A 19,129-nucleotide genomic window follows, 5' to 3' on the forward strand; every position below is an offset into this window, starting at 1 on the left:
CCTTTTGTATCTCTCCCCTCTCACCTTGAACCTGTGCCCTCTAGTTTTAGACCCCCCCTACCTTTGGGAAAAGATATTGACTATCTAGCTGATCTGTGCCCCTCATTATTTTATAGACCTCTATAAGATCATCCCTAAGCTTCCTCCGTCCCATGGAATAAAAGTCCCAGTCTATCCAGCCTCTCCTTATAACTCAAACCATCAAGTCCCGGTAGCATCCTAGTAAATCTTTTCTGCACTCTTTCTAGTTTAATATCCTTTCTATAATAGGGTGACCAGAGCTGTGTACACGTGGATTAAAGTCCTGTATTCACTACCTTCCATTCACTGCATTTTACTGGTGAAATCGCCCTGCCTTTACTGGGAGGCTCTCTGGTGTGGCTTCAGTCGTGAGTTTAGTTGGTAGAGACTCTCTCTGCATAAAGTGATAAATTCGGAGTGTGAATGTAGGTGACTGGATAATTAACCCATTTCCTCTCACGCCCTTTTTAAACAGGCTTTTATTTGCTGTAAACTCAACTGTTTGCTTCAGGGCGATTTAAAAAACAAAAATTATTTCATGGGAATGTGGGTGTCGCTGGCAAGGCCAGTGTCTGTTGTCCGTCCCTAATTGCCCTTGAGCTGAGTTGCTTGCCTCACCATTTCAGAGGGTAGTTTAGAATTTAGCCACATTGACGTGGCTCTGGAGTCACATTTAGGCCAGCCTGGGTAAGGACGGCAGATTTTCTTCCCCAAAGGACAATAGTGAATCATAGAATCCTACAGGCCATTTGGCCCATCAAGTCTGCACTGACGAAGTATCTTCACCAGCCTCTCTCCTGGCACCATCCCTGTAACCCTACACATTTCCCATGGCTAATCCACCTAACCTAGACATCTTTGGACACTAAGGGGGCAATTTAGCATGGCCAATCCACCTAACCTGCACATCTTTGGTGTGTGGGGGGGGGAAACTGGAGCACCCGGAGGAAACCCACGCAGGGAGAAAGAGCAAACTCCACACAGACAGTCATCCCAGGCTGGAATTGAACCCGTGTCCCTGGCGCTCTGAGACAGCAATGATTACCACTAATTTCACTGGATTAGTCGTCCAGAGGCCCAGCCTAATAATGTCCTGGGTTCAAATCCCACCACGGCAGCTGGTGGAATTTATATTCGATTAATAAAACCTGGAATTGAAAACTAGTCTCGGGAACAGTGAGCACAAGACAGTGATGGTCATCAGAACCCATTAATGTCCTTCCAGGAAGGAAACCTATCACCCTCACTTGATCTGTGACACCAGACACGTAGCAATGTGGTGAGACTCTTAACTGCTCTGAGGAATGGCCCAGCAAGCCATTCCGAGATGGGCAACAAATGCTGGCCTTGTCGGCAACACCCACATCCTATGAATGAATAAGGCGGCGGGGGGGGGGGGGGTGTCCCCACATGAAAGAGCCTGCCACCCACCTCCAACTCCCTGGCCGACAGTGCTGTGATTAGACCCCATTGTAAACTCCTCCATCTCCGCACACTCCGACCACTAGATGGAGAACTCCAGAGGTTGGTGACTGCCATCATCACTTGTGCAAGTCGGAGGGGAATTCACTTTGTCAGAAAGCCCACGAGAGATTCACTTATAACCTGGAGGTGACTAGTGCGCGCTGGCTTGTATACTAATGCAAAGCGTGGTGGCGTTTGTTGTTGATTTCCTCAGCACCCGGCTGGTGTCAACTGAACTGTGCTGCCCAGTTAGTTAAATTGAACCACTGGTTAAACCACCCAGAGCTTCTTGGTAATGGATTGCTAATGCACAGGATTATGGATTACTTACGGCATTTTATCGCCCAGAAGAAAGAGAAACGTGCATTTATATAGCGCCTTTCGTGATCTTAGGAGGTCCCAAAGTGTTTTACAGCCACTGAAGTACTTTTGTTTTTACCCCCCCCCCCTCAATGTGTAGTCGCATTTGCAATGTACACAAGAATTGGGAGCGGGAGTAGACCATTCGGCCCATCGAGCCTGTTCTGCCATTCCGTGTGATCATGGCTGATCTTGGGTTTCAGCTCCATTTTTCTCACTTCCTCCCCACATCCCTTAATTCCCTCGGAGACCGGAAAACTGTCAATCTCAGCCTTAAATGTATTCAATGCATCCACAATCCTCTGGGACAGAGAATTCCAACGATTCGCAACCCTTTTGAGTGAAGAAATTTCTCCTCACCTCAGTCCTCAACGATCGGCCCCTTACCCTGAGACTGAGCGCCTCCGTGTTTTAGATTCCCTGACCTGCAGAAACGATCTCTGTGTCCACCCTATCAAACCCCTGACGAAGGGTCATCCAGACTCGAAACATTGGCTCTATTCTCTCTCTGCTGTTAAAGCTGCTGCGATTTTCCAGCATTTTCTGCTTCTGTCCCTTGAGAATTTTGCATGATATCTCGCCCTTCATTCCCTTCAATGCCAGAGAACGCAAGGCCAATTTATGCTGCCTCTCATCATTGGATAACCCCCACGTCCCAGGGACCCAATCTTGTTGGGTCTGTGCACAGCAAGCTTCCAAGATCAGCAATGCAATAAGACCGGAAACTTTGTTTGTGATGTTTGTTGAGGGCTACAATTGACTTTAATTTGATTTGATTTATTATTGTCACATGTATTAGCATACAGTGAAAAGTATTGTTCCTTGCGCGCTATACAGACAAAGCATACCGTTCATAGAGAAGGAAACAAGAGGGGTGCAGAATGTAGTGTTACAGTCACAGCTAGGGTGTAGAGAAAGATCAACTTAATGTGAGGTAGGTCCATTCAAAAGTCTGACGGCAGCAGGGAACAAGCTGTTCTTGAGTCGGTTGGCACGCGTCCTCAAGACTTTTGTATCTTTTTCCCGACGGAAGAAGTGAGAATGTCCGGGAAGCATGGGGTCCTTGATTACACTGGCTGCTTTTCTAAGGCAGGAGGAAGTGTAGACGGAATCAGTGGATGGGAGGCTGGTTTGAGTATTAGACTGGGCTTTGTTCACAACCCTTTGCAGTTCCTTGCGGTCTTGGGCAGAGCAGGAGCCATATCAAGCTGTGAGACAACCAAAAAGAATGCTTTCTATGGTGCATCTGTAAAAGTTGGCGAGAGTCGTAGCTGACATGCCAAATTTCCTTAGTCTTCTGAGAAATTGGGCAGGACACCGGGGATAACTCCTCCGCCTTACTTGAAATAATTCCATTGAATCTTCCACCTGAGCGGGCAGTTGGAGCCTCATCTCAACTCCTGTAGTGCAGCACTCCCTTGGTACTGCAATTATGTGTCAGCATGCTATTTCTTGTGCTCAGGTGTCCAGAGTGGGACTTGAACCTACAATCTTCTGACTCTTGGGGTGAGAGTGCTACCTGGTGAGCCACAGTTAATGATGTGTTTACGTTTGGGTGGCACAGTGGTTAGCACTGCTGCCTCACAGCGCCATGGACCTGGGTTCGGTTCCAGCCTTGGGTGACTGGAGTTTGCACATTCTCCCTATGTCCATGTGGGCTTCCACCAGGTGCTGCGGATTCATAGAATCATAGAATCCCTACAGTGCAGAAGAGGCCATTTGGCCCACCGTCTGCATCGACTCACGGGCAGAGTACCCAGGCCTCCTGTCTGCCCTATCCCTGTAACCCTGCACATTTACCATGGTTAATCCACCTAAACTCCACATGACAGTCACCCGAGGCTGGAATCGAACTTGCGTCCCTGGTGTGTTGAGGCAGTGGTGTTAACCACTGTGCCACCATGCCGCCCATTGGAGGTTCCTCCCACGTACCCAAGATGTGGAGGTTAAGTGGATTGGCCAAGCTAAATTGCCGCTTGGTGTCCAAAGTTCCATAGGTTATGTGGATTAGCCGTGGTAAATGCGCAGGGGTTATGGGGAAAGGGTGGAGGAGGGGGCCAAGGTGAGACCATCTTTCAGAGAGTTGGTGCAGACTCAATGGGCTGGATGGTCTCTTTCTGCACTGTCGGGATTCTACGGTTCGATGGGTCCACACGAGTCTCCTCCCACCCGTCATAATCTAACCCTTCCACCATTTTCCATTCTCCCTCCTGCTTTTAATTGAGGTTCTCTTTCAATATTGGCCGAATCGCTCCCCGTGGCACGTACATTGGTGCCTTGTGTCTTCTACGGCGTTTGATGCATTTATCGGGAATTAATGTAATCTATTTGTACCGTTCTACACAGAGACTGAAGTGTGTTGAAGATGTCCAGGAAACCTCCGAGCAGACGCGGTATTACGTTCGAGGTGGGCGCTCGACTTGAAGCACGAGACAGGCTGAAAAAATGGTAAGTGCTGGTATGGATAAAGTAGACATTGGAGCGGATGCTTCCTCTTGTGGGACAAACTGGGACGAGAGGTCATAGTCTTAGGATAAGGGGCAGCAAATTTAAAACAGAGTTGAGGAGAAAGGACTTCTCCCAAAGGGTTGTGAATCTGTGGAATTCATTACCCCAAAGTGCGGTGGAGGCTGGGGCAGTGAATAAATTTAAGGAGGAGTTAGATTTTTAATTGGTAATGGGTTGAAGGGTTATGGGGAGAAGGTAGGAAAATGGGGATGAGGAGCATGATCGAATAGGGGAACAGACTCAATGGGCCGAATGGCCTAATTATGCTCCTATATCTTATGAAGGTGTTAAAAACGTGACTGATTCTGCAGGATGGAGGAGGGCAGGAGGAGGCTGCCCGATCGTGGGTGGTGTGCCACAGGTCTACACCGTCCGCTGGGAGGCTATTTATGCCTGGATAGGCCGTTCACTGTACTCAGTGCAGCCACCCCTCCCCACCCACCCACCCACCCTGGCCGATCTTTACATGTCACCGCCTGCTCCCTAACACTGATTTGAATCACTGAGGCAACTTGTGGAGCGTTTTGCCACGTGGCAGAACCGCGAGCGAGGGCTGGCGTTGACCCGGGGTTCCTCAGCACGTCTCTGTGTTTCCGACAGGTACACGGCGCACATAGAAAAGATCGACTACGAGGAGGGGAAGGTACTGATTCATTTCAAGCGCTGGAATCACCGCTACGACGAGTGGTTCAGCTGGGACAGCGTCTACCTGCGGCCTTTAGAGAGGCCCCTCCTTCGGAAAGAAGGGGCGAAACTGGATGAGCCAACTGTGGTGAGGAGAATACCCCGGGGGGGTGGCGGGGTGGGGGAGAGCGGCAGAACCCTGAACACGTTTCCCCCAAGGGGGTGGGGGCGTCCCTCTCGCTGTGAGTGCAGTCAGGCACACCGTGAGAACTTGAACGTAGAATGGCACAGCCTGTAAGGAGGCCATTCAGTCATCTTACCCGTGCTGGCTCTTTAGAACCATAGAAAATTACAGCTCAGAAACAGGCCTTTTGGCCCTTCTTGTCTGTGCCGAACCATTTTTTGCCTAGTCCCACTGACCTGCACTTATAGAACCATTGACAGAGCTGTCCAACTAATCCCAACCTCTGCCCCTCCCCCCAACTCTCACCCAATTACAGAATTTTTAAAAAAGTGTAAGTAATTATTGAATTCCCTTTTGCCAGTTATTAGTAACTCTGCTTCCCGTACACCGAGTGGCGGTCAGAACGTAACTCGCTGTGTTTTTTGTTTTTTATTTAAAAAAAATTTTGCTAATATCCCCCTGGATTTTGACACTTTTTGAATCGAGACGGCGAGATATTGAATAATATGTTTTCCTTTTTTGTTTGAAAAACTGAACTCTGTGTATTGTTGACGTCTCTAACGGCTATTTTGGTGGATTTGGTTTTAAGATCTTCAAGTGAGGCGGCTGAATCCTAATGTGAAATGGGTAGAGAATGTAATGTTTCTGGGACGAGAATAATTTCGCTTCCGTGCTCAGTGTTGTTAACGCTTTGATAAAGAGTTCCCTTTTTTTCGTACTGACAGACGTATGGGGGACATTTAATTTCCTGCTGTTGGAGGGACTGTAATTGAGGTTTCAAACCCCGAACGTGTCGAGGTTAAATCGCCTCACATCTTCCCCAAGATAAACGAGACGACAAAAGGGTCGTCTGGACTCGAAACGTCAGCTCTTTTCTCTCCTCACAGATGCTGCCAGACCCGCTGAGATTTTCCAGCGTTTTAGACCATAAGACATAGGAGCGGAAGTAAGGCCATTCGGCCCATCGAGTCCACTCCACCATTCAATCATGGTTGATTTCAACTCCATTTACCCGCTCTCTCCCCATAGCCCTTAATTCCTCGAGAAATCAAGAATTTATCAATTTCTGTCTTGAAGACGCTCAACGTCTCGGCCTCCACAGCCCTCTGTGGCAATGAATTCCACAGACCCACCACTCTCTGGCTGAAGAAATTTCTCCTCATCTCTGTTCTAAAGTGACTCCCTTTTATTCTAAGGCTGTGCCCCCGCGTCCTAGTCTCCCCTGCTAATGGAAACAACTTCCCTACGTCCATCCTATCTAAGCCGTTCATTATCTTGTAAGTTTCTATTAGATCTCCCCTCAACCTCCTAAACTCCAATGAATATAATCCCACGATCCTCAGACGTTCATCGTTCTCTTTTTTGGTTTCATATCTTTCCCATCTCTGCAACCTATCAGTTTCACTGCCCCCTCTCTTCCATCAGTGTGCCCCAACGCTGAACTCTTGTGTTTCTCTGACCCTGGATACCCTAACCGCCCGCCCCAAAGCCCCCCCCTCAAATACCCTCCTTCACATCATCATTGATGGCTGTGCCTCCCAACGACCGAGAGACCCCTCAATCCCTTTCACTCCTGAGGCCCCCCTTGGAACCCATGTGTTTGAACAAGCGTTCAGGCGCCATGGTCTGCCTATTAGCCAAGTGGGCAGTGAAGCCAGTTCATCCCCATGCCAGCCCATGTTGCTACCATGACGCTCAGTGGGCGGGCGGGCCGACCTGCCCCCTCCCAACCATATTATGGCACTGGCGATGTTCATCCGGCTCGCTCAGCTTGTTAACCAGCTTGATTACCATTTATTAATTTCAGTGTGAAGGGTGGGCTGCCGATATCATTGCCCACCCCACCCACTGTGTTATGGGGGTGAGCTTGGGAAGGTGTACAAAGAAACCTACAGCACAGGAACAGGCCCTTCGGCCCTCCAAGCCTGCGCCGGCCATGCTGCCCGACTGAACTAAAACCCCCTACCCTATCCTAGGGGGACCATAATCCCTCTATTCACATTCTATTCATGTATTTGTCCAGATGCCCCTTAAAAGCCACTACCGTATCCGCTTCCACTACCTCCCCCGGCAGTGGTCGGGTGGGCACATGCCCCATTTTATATGCCTTCACCAAAAACATCCCTGAAAGGGACACGTGAAATCCAGCCCAATGCTTAATAATCTACGCAATTGGCATGGTATCTCTCTTTCTTCAATATAATTCCTCGGAACTTGTACGTTTCTGTGTCTTGAATTATGTTGAATATTTAGCTCAGAAATGGTCCAATCGGCCCGAGTCGTCTATAGAATCTTACAGTGCAGAAGGAGGCCGTTCGGCCCGTCGAGTCAGCACCGACCACAATCCCAGCCAGACCCTATCCCCATAACCCCATGCATTTACCCTAGCTAGTCCCCCTGACACTAAGGGACAATTTAGCATGGCCGATCCACCTAACCCGCACATCTTTGGACTGGGAGGAAACCGGAGCACCCGGAGGAAACCCACGCAGACACGGGGAGAACATGCAATATATACTGGCAATCATGCTCCCCACAAGCCTCCTCTAATCCTAGCAGTCTATCCTTTTTATTGAATTGTGGGACCTTGGTGTCGCTGGCTGGCCAGCATTTATTGCCCTTCCCTAATTGCCCCTTGAACTGAGTGGCTTGCTCGGCCATTTCAGAGGGCAATTGAGAGTCAACCACATTGCTGTGGCTCTGGAGTCACATGTAGACCACACCGGGTAAGGACGGCAGATTCCCTTCCCTAAAGGACATTAGTGATTCTGATGGGTTTTTCCGATAATCGACAATGATTTCGTAGTCATCCGTAGAGTCATCGAGGTTTACAGCATGGAAACAGGCCCTTCGGCCCAACTTGTCCATGCCGCCCCTTTTTTTTTAAACCACTAAGCTAGTCCCAATTGCCCGCATTTGGCCCATATCCCTCTCTACCCATCTTACCCATGTAATTTAAGAATCAGTAGATTCTTAATTCCAGATATTTTCTATTGAATTCAAATTCCACCATCTGCCGTGGCAGGATTTGAACCCGGGACCCCAGAACATTAGCTGAGTTTCTGGATTAATAGTCTCGCGTGATAATACCACTCAGACATCGCTCTTCTCTACCTTGTCTCTGCTTCTGAACGGACTTCTGTTTTTGTGTGCAGCAACTGGGGGAACACTAATTCTGAAACTAGCTGGACAAAACCCATTCTGACATCTGTCACCAAGTCCTTTCTCGACGGTCAAACACTGTGAGCCCCCCATTGAAGACCGTCACTTAGAGCAGCGCAGTCTCCATCGACAGGGCAATTAATCCAATCATTTTCATTGTGGCTGGGAATAGTGGTGTCGCAATGAAACCAACAAACACGGCTCTCGGGGAGAAGAAACGCCTTAGCAAAATTTCTACTTAAAAAAAAAGAAGCAGCATTAGTGCAGGATTGTAGATGTGAAAACCTGCACCCGACATGCTAGAATCATAGAATCTCTACAGTGCAGAAGGAGGCCATTTGGCCCATCAAGTCTGCACCGACCATAATCCCACCCAGCCCCTATCCCTGTAACCCCATGCATTTACCCTAGCTAGTATCCCTGACACTAAGGGGCAATTTAGCACGGCCAATCCACCTAACCAGCACATCTTTGGACTGTGGGAGAAAACCGGAGCACCCGGAGGAAACCCACGCAGACACGGGGAGAACGTGCAGACTCCACCCACGATGCAGTGTTGACGTTTTAAACATAGAATTGAGTACACATGCTGCTGGTTGGAAGTAAGTTGGCATCGTTGGAACCTTGGATAACCTCCTCTTGTATGTTGCTGCGTTTGATATTTAGGAGTTCCACTGCGGTGAACAGGTGTTGGCCTGCTGGTCTGACTGTCGCTTCTATCCAGCCAAGGTTATATCAGTCAACAAGGATGGTAAGTGAGCTTTGAGTGTGGTGACTCAGCGTGGGTTTGGAACCTGCAAGGAACAGACCTGAGCTTTTATTTTTTTTGGAGGGGGTGTGGGTGGGGTGGCGGCAGTGTTGCGTTTGGGAGGGCATTTTTAGAAAGGCACTGTTTTTGAAAGTGTAACGTCCGCTTTTTGGAAGCAAACTATTGGGGACAGGGGGGGGGGGGGGGAACAAGGGGTGAGAGAGAGGGGGGAGGAATATAAAGTGAGAGGAGTAGAGGAGGGAGTGAGTGAAAAAGTGAGACATGGAACCCCCCCCCCGAAGTTTATTTATTAGTGTCACAAGCAGGCTTACATTAACACTGCAATGAAGTTACTGTGAAAATCCCCTAGTCGCCACAATCCGGCACCTGTTCGGGTACACTGAGGGAGAATTTAGCACATCCAATGCACCCAACCAGCACATCTTTCGGACTGTGGGAGGAAACCCACGGGGGAAGAACGTGCAGACTCCACACAGACAGTGACCCAAGCCGGGAATCTAACCCGAGTCCCTGGCGCTGTGAGGCAGCAGTGCTAACCCACTGTGCCACCCAGCCACCCCCATGATTTATAATGATTTTTTTCCCTTCGGCTGTGAAGATTTCTTTTATCTCCTCAGCCCAGGTTAGGAAAAGGCAGCGGCTCTTTTCTCCATCCCTGGAGCCCACAATGCCCTTGGCCAGAAATTTCCGGCTGGGTAATCTCCCGTTGGATTCCCAGGTCAGATTAATGGAGCAGGTGGAAATTGTTCCCCGTGTAACATGGGAATGTTTGTTTATTTAATCCTGGGTGAGGTTTAGGCAGATGACGCAGGAGTTTGACCAAGAGAGGAAATGGTCTTTTATGTTATTATTTCTGATGATTACCGACTGTAACACATTGAAGCCGTGTGGCATCGCGCTACTGAGACTGCCTGTCTGCCTCTTCTCTGTTTAAGCTTCTTACACGGTGGAATTCTACGATGGAGTCGTTCAAACTGTGAAGAAAATCCACGTCAAATCTGTTCCAAAGAGCTCGAGGGAGAAGGTAAGGCTCACATTACATTACGGAGGAACATAAGGAGCAGGAGTAGGCCTTGTAGGCCCTTGGGCCTGCCACACCATTCGTTCAGGTCATGGCTGATTGACTGCATCAACTGCACACTCCCACACAATCCCAATATCCCTTATTGCCAAGAATCTGTCGGATGGTGGCCTTGAATGTGCTGACCAACATAGCACACCATCCTTGGAGGTTGGGAATTACAAAGATTCACAACCCTCTGGGTGAAGAACTTTCTCCTCAACTCAGTCACAAATGGCTGACCTCATAGGATCCCGACAGTGCAGAAGGAGGTCGTTCAGCCCATCTGCACTGACAATCCCACCCAGGCTCTACCCCCGTAACCCACATATTTACCCCGCTAATCCACCTAATCTACGCATCCCAAGACACTAAGGGGCAATTTAGCATGACCAATGCACCTAACCCACACATCTTTCGGACTTTGGGAGGAAACAGGAGCATCCGGAGGAAACCCATGCAAACACAGAGAATTTGCAGACTCCACATAGACAGTGACCCAAACCGGAAATTGAACCCGGGTCCCTGGCGCTGTGAGGTAGCAGTGCTAACCACTGTGCCACTGTGCTGCCTCTTGACATTATGGGCCCGGGTTTTACACACTGCAGCCAGGGGGAATAGCCTCTCAGCATCTGCCCCCTCTCAAACCTTGGCCTGAATTCTCCAGCCGTTCACGTCCTGCCGCCGCTGCCAGCGAGGAAGGAGAATTTGACGCTCGGCCAAATCTCCGTTCGTTGCAGCGGGACTGGAAAATCCCACTGGTGTGAATGGATGGAAAATTCCACCCCTTGTGTTTCAATGAGATCACCTCTCATTCTGCTAAATCGCGGAGATAAGAAGTCCGTTTTTCTCGACGCCTCCTCGTAGGACCTCCCTTTTGTCCGAGGAACTTGGTGAACCTTCATTGCACCTTCTCTGAGGCAGGTATGTCCTTCCCTGGGTAAGGAGAACAAAACAGAATTTTGAGATATTCTAATAATATATAAACACAGCTGTGTTATTATTGATCAAACCCATCACAAAACCCTTTGTGCTGTCTGTTTGGGGAAATAGAGTCACAGAGGTTTGCAGCATTGAAACAGGCCCTTCGGCCCAACTTGTTCATGCCGCCCTTCTTAGCCCCTAAGCTAGTCCCAATTGCCCGCGTTTGACCCATATCCCTCGACACCCATCTTGCCCATGTGACTGTCTAAACGCTTTTCAAAAGACAAAATTGTACCCGCCTCTACTACTGCCTCTGGCAGCCCGTTCCAGACACTCACCACCCTCTTGAGTTACCAACCTCTCAACCTCTGGAAACTGTTTCTCTCTGCTTATTCTATCTCAACTCGTTGTGATTTCAAACACTTCTATTAAATGTTGCAAACAGGCTGTAAAGCAGGAAGTCCACCTGTCTGCTTGGGTCAGGGGGTGATTTTGTTGCACGTGCGCTTGCTGGGTTCGGGAGTGGGTGTTTGGGTGACTAAGGGGTGCCCAGAATGGAAAGATAATGTCCGCAAAAGAGATGCTGTCAGCTGATGTCTGCCAGCAGTCAAAGAGCTGGTGTTTCAGAATCATTAGTTTGAATGTGAATCTTATTGAGTGATGAGATGTTCCAATTCCAAAGCCACTGCTCTTCTGCTGGACACCTATGGCTGGAATTTTACCGTCATGCCCGCCCGAGGCTCGTAAGGTCCCTCCCGCGGCCAATGCAGAATGCCGTTCTGCGAGCCACGGTGGGCGTGCCGGTAAAACTGGGGCCTGTATCTGTATTTGGAGCGTCATGGCCAAGCACTGTTTTTGTTCACAGAACCCGGCAAGTGGGAGGAATAAAGAAAATGGCTCCAGCAGTAGTGCCAGGCGCAGGGAGAGGGTGCGCGAGAGGACCCCCTCGTCCCTTGTCGAAGAGCAGGTTGTGGAGACTAAGGTCGTGAAGAAGGAGGAGGAAGAGGAGGAGGTGGAGGAAGAGGTGAAGCCAGTGCAGCAGCAGCAGCAGCAGCAGGAGGAGGGGGAGCCAAAGACTTTGCAGGAAACCTCCCAGGAGCCGGCCACCCAGCCAGAGAGTTCACCGGAGTCTCCGTCGCAGAAGAGCTCGCCACTTTCCAGTGAGCCGGGGAAACCCGAGGAGAAGCGGAAACGCGGGAGACCCCCGTCTGTCGGACTTACAGGTGAACTATCGGGCGTTTGAGTTGGGCAGCCAGTATAAAGTCCAACTGAAGTTGGACTTGGGGCCCTTGGTTTAACGTCTCATCTGAAAAAGGCAGCACTCCCGACAGTGCCGCACTCCCTCAGTGCTGCACGAGAGTGTCCACCTATGTTTTGTGCTCAAGTCCCTGTAGTAGGATTCGAACCCGCAACGTTCTGACTTTGGGGTGAGAGGCAAGGCTGAGGAATGGCGGGAAATCACAGCACGGTGCGTTACACAACAGCCCGATACATGTTCATTTTCCCTGATTGTCCAGAACATAGAACAGTACAACATAGAACAGGCCCTTCGGCCCACGATGTTGTGCCAAGAAGGAGAGTTACAACAGTAACCACACTTCTAAAAGCACTTCCGTGGCTGCCAGACGCTTTGGGATGTGCTTCTGGCCGGCACAGTGGTTAGCACTGCTGCCTCACAGCGCCAGAGACCCAGGTTCGATTCCCGGCTTGGGTCACTGTGCGGAGTTTGCACATTCTCCTCGTGTCAGTGTGAGTTTCCTCCGGGTACTCCAGTTTCCCCTCTCAGTCCAAAGATGTGCGGGTTAGGTGGATTGGCCATGTTAAATTAACCCTAGTGTCAGGGGGATTAGCAGGGTAAATATGAGGGGTTACAGGGATAGAACCTGGGTGGAATTGTGGTCAATGCGGACTCGATGGGCTGAATCCAGTTCTTTTGCACTTAGGGATTCTATGATTCCATGAAGATGGCTTCTAAAATTCTCACCTGCATCATGAGGGAAAGGTGTAAAGTGAGGGTGAAGGGAACTTGAATAAAAAAAGAGAGGGTTAACACATGGATTGGGAGGACGGAGAAAGGCAGACAATTTGCACTTTCTTTTTGTATGTTCTTGCATCAGAGACCCATTGAGTAGGCCATCATTTGTTGCCCATTCCTTTGTCTTCAGGGAAGGAAGTCTGCCATCCATACCCGGTCTGGCCTACATGTGACTCCAGAGCCACAGCAATGTGGTTGACTCTCAGCTGCCCTTGGGCAACTAGGGACGGGCAATAAATACTGGCCAGCCAGTGACGTCCATGTCCCAGGAATGAATTTTTTAAAAAAGACTGGTTTAAAAAGAAAATTAGTTTGAAAGGTTTTGCTTCTGATCGATTTTGCATTTGCAAGTTATATTTCCTTCACGTATCTCTCCAGGTAGTCACTCGAAGGGGGCTTCTGGTCAGAAGGATCGCAGACAGCTCCCATCACGCCAAGGAACTTCAGGGACCGGGAAGAGGAAGTCTGCCTCAGATGCCTCCTCCCAGCCCAAGCAAACGAGGCACAGCAAGATCCCAGGTTAGTGTCCTGTTGAGTAGTTTCTGAGATGTACAGCGTTCTATGACGCGGCTGTCAAGAGGGAGAAAGTGTAATCGAGATGAGCTGGCCTGGTATTGCCATCTTTGATGTTTTCAGTCACTTGTATTGCAACTGGACGATGGGGCAAAAGGAGAAGGAAAAATGAGTGTTGTCGCAATTCAAGGCACTGCTGATTTGTATGATCCACGTGCTCCTCCAGTTTGGGCCTCTTGGCATCCCATTTCACCCATTGGCCACCGTGCCTTCGGCTGCCGAGACCTTAATTCTCCAGGATTTCCTCCCTAAACCACTCCACGTCTCTGTTTGTGCCTAGGATATTTTATTAAATTGATCGCACTGTATAGATATAAGTCGGTTGTTAAGACATTCCACAAAACCTATCTCTCTGACCAAGCTTTTGGAATCTCAGCCATCATCTGCTGTGGTTCAGCATCAAATTTCGTTTGACAATGTTCCTGAAAAGGTGCCTTGGGGTGTTTAAGTGGACTAAAGGTGCTACATAAATGCAAGCTGTTATTCTACAGCTGTCATGACCTTGTTCTATAACTGTGTGTTTATTAAAGTTTATTTACGTATTAGTGTCACAAGTAGGCTTCCGTTAACACTGCAATGAAGTTACTATGAAAATCCCCTGGTTGCCACACTCCGGCGCCTGTTCGGGTAACACTGAGGGAGAATTTAGCACGGCCAATGCACCCTAACCAGCGCGTCTTTTGGACTGTGGGAGGAAACCCACACAGACACAGGGAGAATGTGCAAACTCCGCACAGACAGTGAGCCAAGCCGGGAATTGAACCTGGGTCCCTGGCACTGTGAGGCAGCAGTGCTAACCGCTGTGCCACTGTGGGCTTCAGAGGGAGCAGGGCCGAGAGTTTGTAGAGCTGAGATTTGTGGAAACTGCGGCCCTCGCTATTCCAGTGCTGTTGCACTGGATTCGCTCTTAACTGCAGCATAACTGGAGCAGCTTAGCTGGGAGCCAGACTTGAAGCAATCTCTTAGATTCGTACAGCACAGTGGAGCCCATTAGGCCCATCGTGCCTGTCCTAGCTCTCTGGAAGAACTATTCAATTAATCCCACCGTCATGCTCTTTCTACATTCCCCTTTGAGCATTTATCCAATTCCCTTTTCAACATTGTTAAACTCGAGAATTCCCTCCCTAATGCACGGTGGCACAGTGGGTTAGCACTGCTGCCTCTCAGCGCCAGGGACCCGGGTTCGATCCCGGCCTTGGGTCACTGTCTGTCTGGAGTCTGCACATTCTCCCCGTGTCTGCGTGGACTTACTCCAGTGCTCCGCTTTCCTCCGGATTAGGTTGATTGGCCGTGCTAAATTACCCCTTTAGTGTCGGGGGCCTAGCAGGGTAAATACGTGGGGTTACGGGGATAGGGCCCGAGTGGGATTGTTGTCAGTGCAGGCTCGATGGGCCGAATGGTCTCCTTCTGCACTGTAGGAATTCTGTGATTAACCTCCACCTCTGCTTTTTGGCCACCCGAAATCTCCCTGCATGTCTGTGTTGAATTTAGTCTGTTAAAGGTGCTATATAAATGTGAGAATTATTGTTAAAATGACTATATACTGCAGCAGTGCACTCTCATTTTCCTTCTCTCCTTCAGCTTGTGGGACCGAGGGAACTCAAGTCATCTCGGTGGTGGTCAAAGGGCAGCACGGTGGCACAGTGGTTAGCACTGCTGCCCCTTAGCGCCAGGGACCCGGGTTCAATTCCGGCCTAGGGTCACCGTCTGTGTGGAGTTTGCACGTTCCTCCCGTGTCTGCTCCAGTTTCCTTCCACAGTCCAAAGATGGGTAGGCTAGGTGGATTGGCCACGCTAAATCGCCCCTTAGTGTCCAAAGGGGTGTAGGTTAGATCAATTAGCCATGGCAAAGGTGAGAGGTCACAGGGATAGGGCGGAGGAGAGGGCCTGGGTAAGATACTCTGTCGGAGAGTCGGTGCAGAGTTTGATGGGCTGAATGGCCTCCTTCTGCACTGCAGGGATTCTATAAAATTTTCTGGTGCCCTTGTCTTATATGTATTCATGGAAGTGACATTATACTCTCGAATCTCACACCGAGGAAGAGGGGAGAGGAGAAAATGTTCTTGAACAATAAGATGTAAGCTTTGCTTTGCTTTGCGTGATTGTACAGGCGAGAGGCAGCCAGCGGCTGACCAGGGACAGAGTCAGAACAGAAGACGATCTTTGCGACTCGCGTCTGGTGACAGCAACTCCTCGCTGATTGGGTCCCTGAGCAATGGAGCAGAAACTCCGAACAGAACCAAGGAGCAGGAGAAGGTTGAGGAAGGTGAAGTCTCCCATTCTTTCCTTCATGTCACCACCCTCTCTTTTTGCTTGCAATGTTCAAAAGGGAGAAAATAAAATCTCCAGTGGCGACCTGCCCTCTCGTCCTCCGCCTCTCGGAGTCCTTGATCTGTACTGTGGTGGTGCAGCAAGACCCTAACTTGATATTTATCCCGTTTTCCCCACCCCGAAGGAAGAAAGATGGGAAAATGAATCCATCCAGGGCACACGACGTGTTTCTGTTCCACCGGATACGATGGGCGGGTTTCGTGTGTGTTTTGATGCGTTGCTTGTTCTCCTGAACTGCTCCGGTACAGCGCTCAATCTGTACCTGGATCACAGAATCCTACAGTGCAGAAGAGGCCCTTCGGCCCATCGAGGCTGCACCGATGCATGAAAATCCCTGATGTTGTGTGAAAAATTATTTTGAGTGAACACAGTAAAATTAAGCACCATAGAGCCCCTAAAGTGCAGAAATAGGCCGTTTGGCCCATCGAGCCAGAAATAGGATAGAGATGGAGCGATTCTTTCCACTTAGGAAGGAAACTAGAACTAGAGGGCACAGCCTCAAAATAAAGGGGGGTCAGTTTAAGACAGAGTTGAGGAGGAACTTCTTCTCTCAGAGGGTGGTGAATCTCTGGAATTCTCTGCCCACTGAAGTGGTGGAGGCTACCTCGTTGAATATGTTTAAATCACGGATAGATGGATTCCTGATCGGTAAGGGAATTAGGGGTTATAGGGATCAGGCGGGTAAGTGGAACTGATCCACTTCAGATCAGCCATGATCTTATTGAATGGCGGGGCAGGCTCGAGGGACTAGATGGCCTACTCCTGCTCCTATTTCTTGTGTTCTTATGTTCTTATGAGCCTGTACCGACTCCCCGAAAGAGCAGCTTACCCTGGCCCAGCAACCCTCAACCTTATCACTGTAACCCTGCGCATTTCCCATAGCCAATCCACCTAACCTGCACATCTTTGGACATTAAGGGGCAATTTAGCATAGTCTGTCCACCTAACCTGCACAGTGGCCAGCACTGCAGCCTCACAGCACCAGGGAACCAGGTTCGATTCCAGCCCTGGATGACTGTCTGTGCGGAGTTTGCACGTTCTCCCCGTGTCTGCGTGGGTTTCCTCCGGGTGCTCTGGTTTCCTCCCACAGTCCAAAGATGTGCAGGTTAGGTGGATTGACCATGCTAAATTGCCCCTTGGTGTCCAAAGATTTTTAGGTTTGGGGAGTTAGCGGGGTTACGGGGTTGGGGAGGGCCTGGGTGAGATGCTGTGTTGGTGAATTGGTGCGGTCTGGATTGGCCACCGCTTGGCCCCCTCCTGTGCTGTAGAGATTCTACGATTCTTTTAATCGTGAGACCAGAGCACCCGTAGGAAACCCATGCAGACATGGGGAGAATGTGCAAACTCCACACAGACAATGACCCAAAACTTGGATCGAGGCAAGCTGCATCAAGCGCAATCAGAATAATGGACTTTGGGCATAGCTTGACAGTTGCTGAGGAATGGTTGTTGGAGAGGAACGCCAGATCGTTGCCTGCCCGAAAACTGGCCAAAGAACCAGACCTGGGAACCAATCTGTAAATAAATTGTTTCCCCTCCGATAAACAATGTACTTCTATAAACCACAGCTCCATCATATCCCTCACTGTACCACACCCCCTGCTATACTAACAGTCTGACAATGTGTGGTTTGAATTGTTTAATGCTCTCTCATTGATGTGGACTTCATATCAACTCCACCCTGTCCAACCCATGCCCTGTGTTATCGAATCATTGACTAATGCAACAGACATGGGCTCAAGATTAAAGGAAGTGCAGGTGTAACAGATGGACTGAAACCTTGGCTTCTGTGTGATGAAAAATGTAATAAATGGCAGCTCCAAGCTTGTCAGTGACTGAATGTTCATGCGGGTACAGCAGATAATAAAGAAAGTGAATGGAATGTTGGCATTTCTAGCTAAAGGAATAGAATATAAAGGTAAGGAAGTATTGCTGCAACTATACAAGGCATTGGTGAGGCTGCACCTGGAGTATTGCGCACAGTTTTGGTCCCTTTATTTGAGGAAAGATGTAGAGGCATTGGAGGCAGTTCAGAGGAGGTTCACTAGATTGATTCCAGAGATGAGGGGTTTGTCGTATGAAGAGAGATTGAACAGTTTAGGCCGATACTCTCTGGAATTTAGAAGAATGAGGGGAGATCAAATTGAGGTATTCAAGATGATAAAAGGCCATGGATAAAGTAGACGTGGAGTGGATGTTTCCTCTTGTGGGGCATCCTAGGACGAGAGGTCATAGTCTTAGGATAAGGGGTAACAGAGTTGATGAGAAACTACTTCTCCCAAAGGGTTGTGAATCTGTGGAATTCGCTGTCCCAAAGTGCGGTGGATGCTGGGACAGTGAGTAAATTTAAGGAGGAGTTGGACAGATTTTTAATTGGTAATGGGTTGAAGGGTTATGGGGTGAAGGCAGGAAAATGAGGATGAGGATCATATCAGCCATGATCGAATGGCGGAGCAGACTCAATGGGCTGAATGGCCTAATTCTGCTCCTATATCTTATGAACTTGTGTTGCCCAACAGTGAAATTCATGATAAAGGCAAAATACTGTGGATGCTGGAATCTGAAACAGAAACAGAAAATTCTGGAGAAACTCAGCAGGTCTGACAGTGTCTGTGGAGAGAGAATAGAGCCAAAGGATCATCCAGACTCAAAACCTTGGCACTATTCTCTGTCTCCACTGATGCCGTCAGACCTGCTGAGTTTCTCCAGTGAAATTCGTACCCCGGGTTCGCTTGTGAAATGTTGACCCTGTTTCTTTCCAACAGCAGTGAGCTCCGAGCCCCCTGCCCAGGTGCAGCAGCCCCTCGCCGTCAAAGCCAAGAGTTCCTCAGATGCCACGTCCACCCCGTCAGTGCCCAAGCGCATTGCCAGCCCCCAACACCAGATCGATGAAGCAGTGAAGCTGGACCCGCCCGTGCCAACCTCTGAGCCAAAGGATCCTTCCAAAGAAGCTGGTAAGATGGAGCTGGGTGTACCCGCCCTATAGGAGGCGTGTCTCCTGATAGATGGGTACTGGGTTGGAGTAATGCTTTTTTTGCTATTCGTTATTATGGGCTGTAGGCATTGCTGGCTAGGCCAGCATTTATTGCCCGTCCCAGATTGCCCTTGAGAAGGT

General features: G+C 49.4%; 1 protein-coding gene across 10 annotated transcripts in view; it reads left to right on the forward strand.

Annotated features, from left to right (window-relative positions):
- Positions 1–19,129, forward strand: part of LOC144508625 (PHD finger protein 20-like) — a 50,819-nt gene that overhangs the window by 2,892 nt on the left and 28,798 nt on the right. For 6 of the 10 annotated variants that reach the window (XM_078236824.1, XM_078236819.1, XM_078236820.1 and 3 more), the window contains exons 1-8: positions 4,192–4,293; positions 4,954–5,125; positions 8,990–9,074; positions 10,028–10,116; positions 11,942–12,299; positions 13,490–13,630; positions 15,794–15,949; positions 18,780–18,968. In XM_078236824.1, the coding sequence (XP_078092950.1) occupies positions 4,211–4,293; positions 4,954–5,125; positions 8,990–9,074; positions 10,028–10,116; positions 11,942–12,299; positions 13,490–13,630; positions 15,794–15,949; positions 18,780–18,968 (1,273 nt within the window). In that variant the 5' untranslated portion in view covers positions 4,192–4,210. Of the gene's footprint in view, positions 1–4,191; positions 4,294–4,953; positions 5,126–8,989; positions 9,075–10,027; positions 10,117–11,941; positions 12,300–13,489; positions 13,631–15,793; positions 15,950–18,779; positions 18,969–19,129 lie in introns of those variants that run through there. The other 4 variants (XM_078236823.1, XM_078236821.1, XM_078236828.1 and 1 more) reach the window with 2 other exon arrangements.

The sequence above is a fragment of the Mustelus asterias genome, chromosome 20 (genome assembly GCF_964213995.1).
Source record: "Mustelus asterias chromosome 20, sMusAst1.hap1.1, whole genome shotgun sequence".
Taxonomy (NCBI): domain Eukaryota; kingdom Metazoa; phylum Chordata; class Chondrichthyes; order Carcharhiniformes; family Triakidae; genus Mustelus; species Mustelus asterias.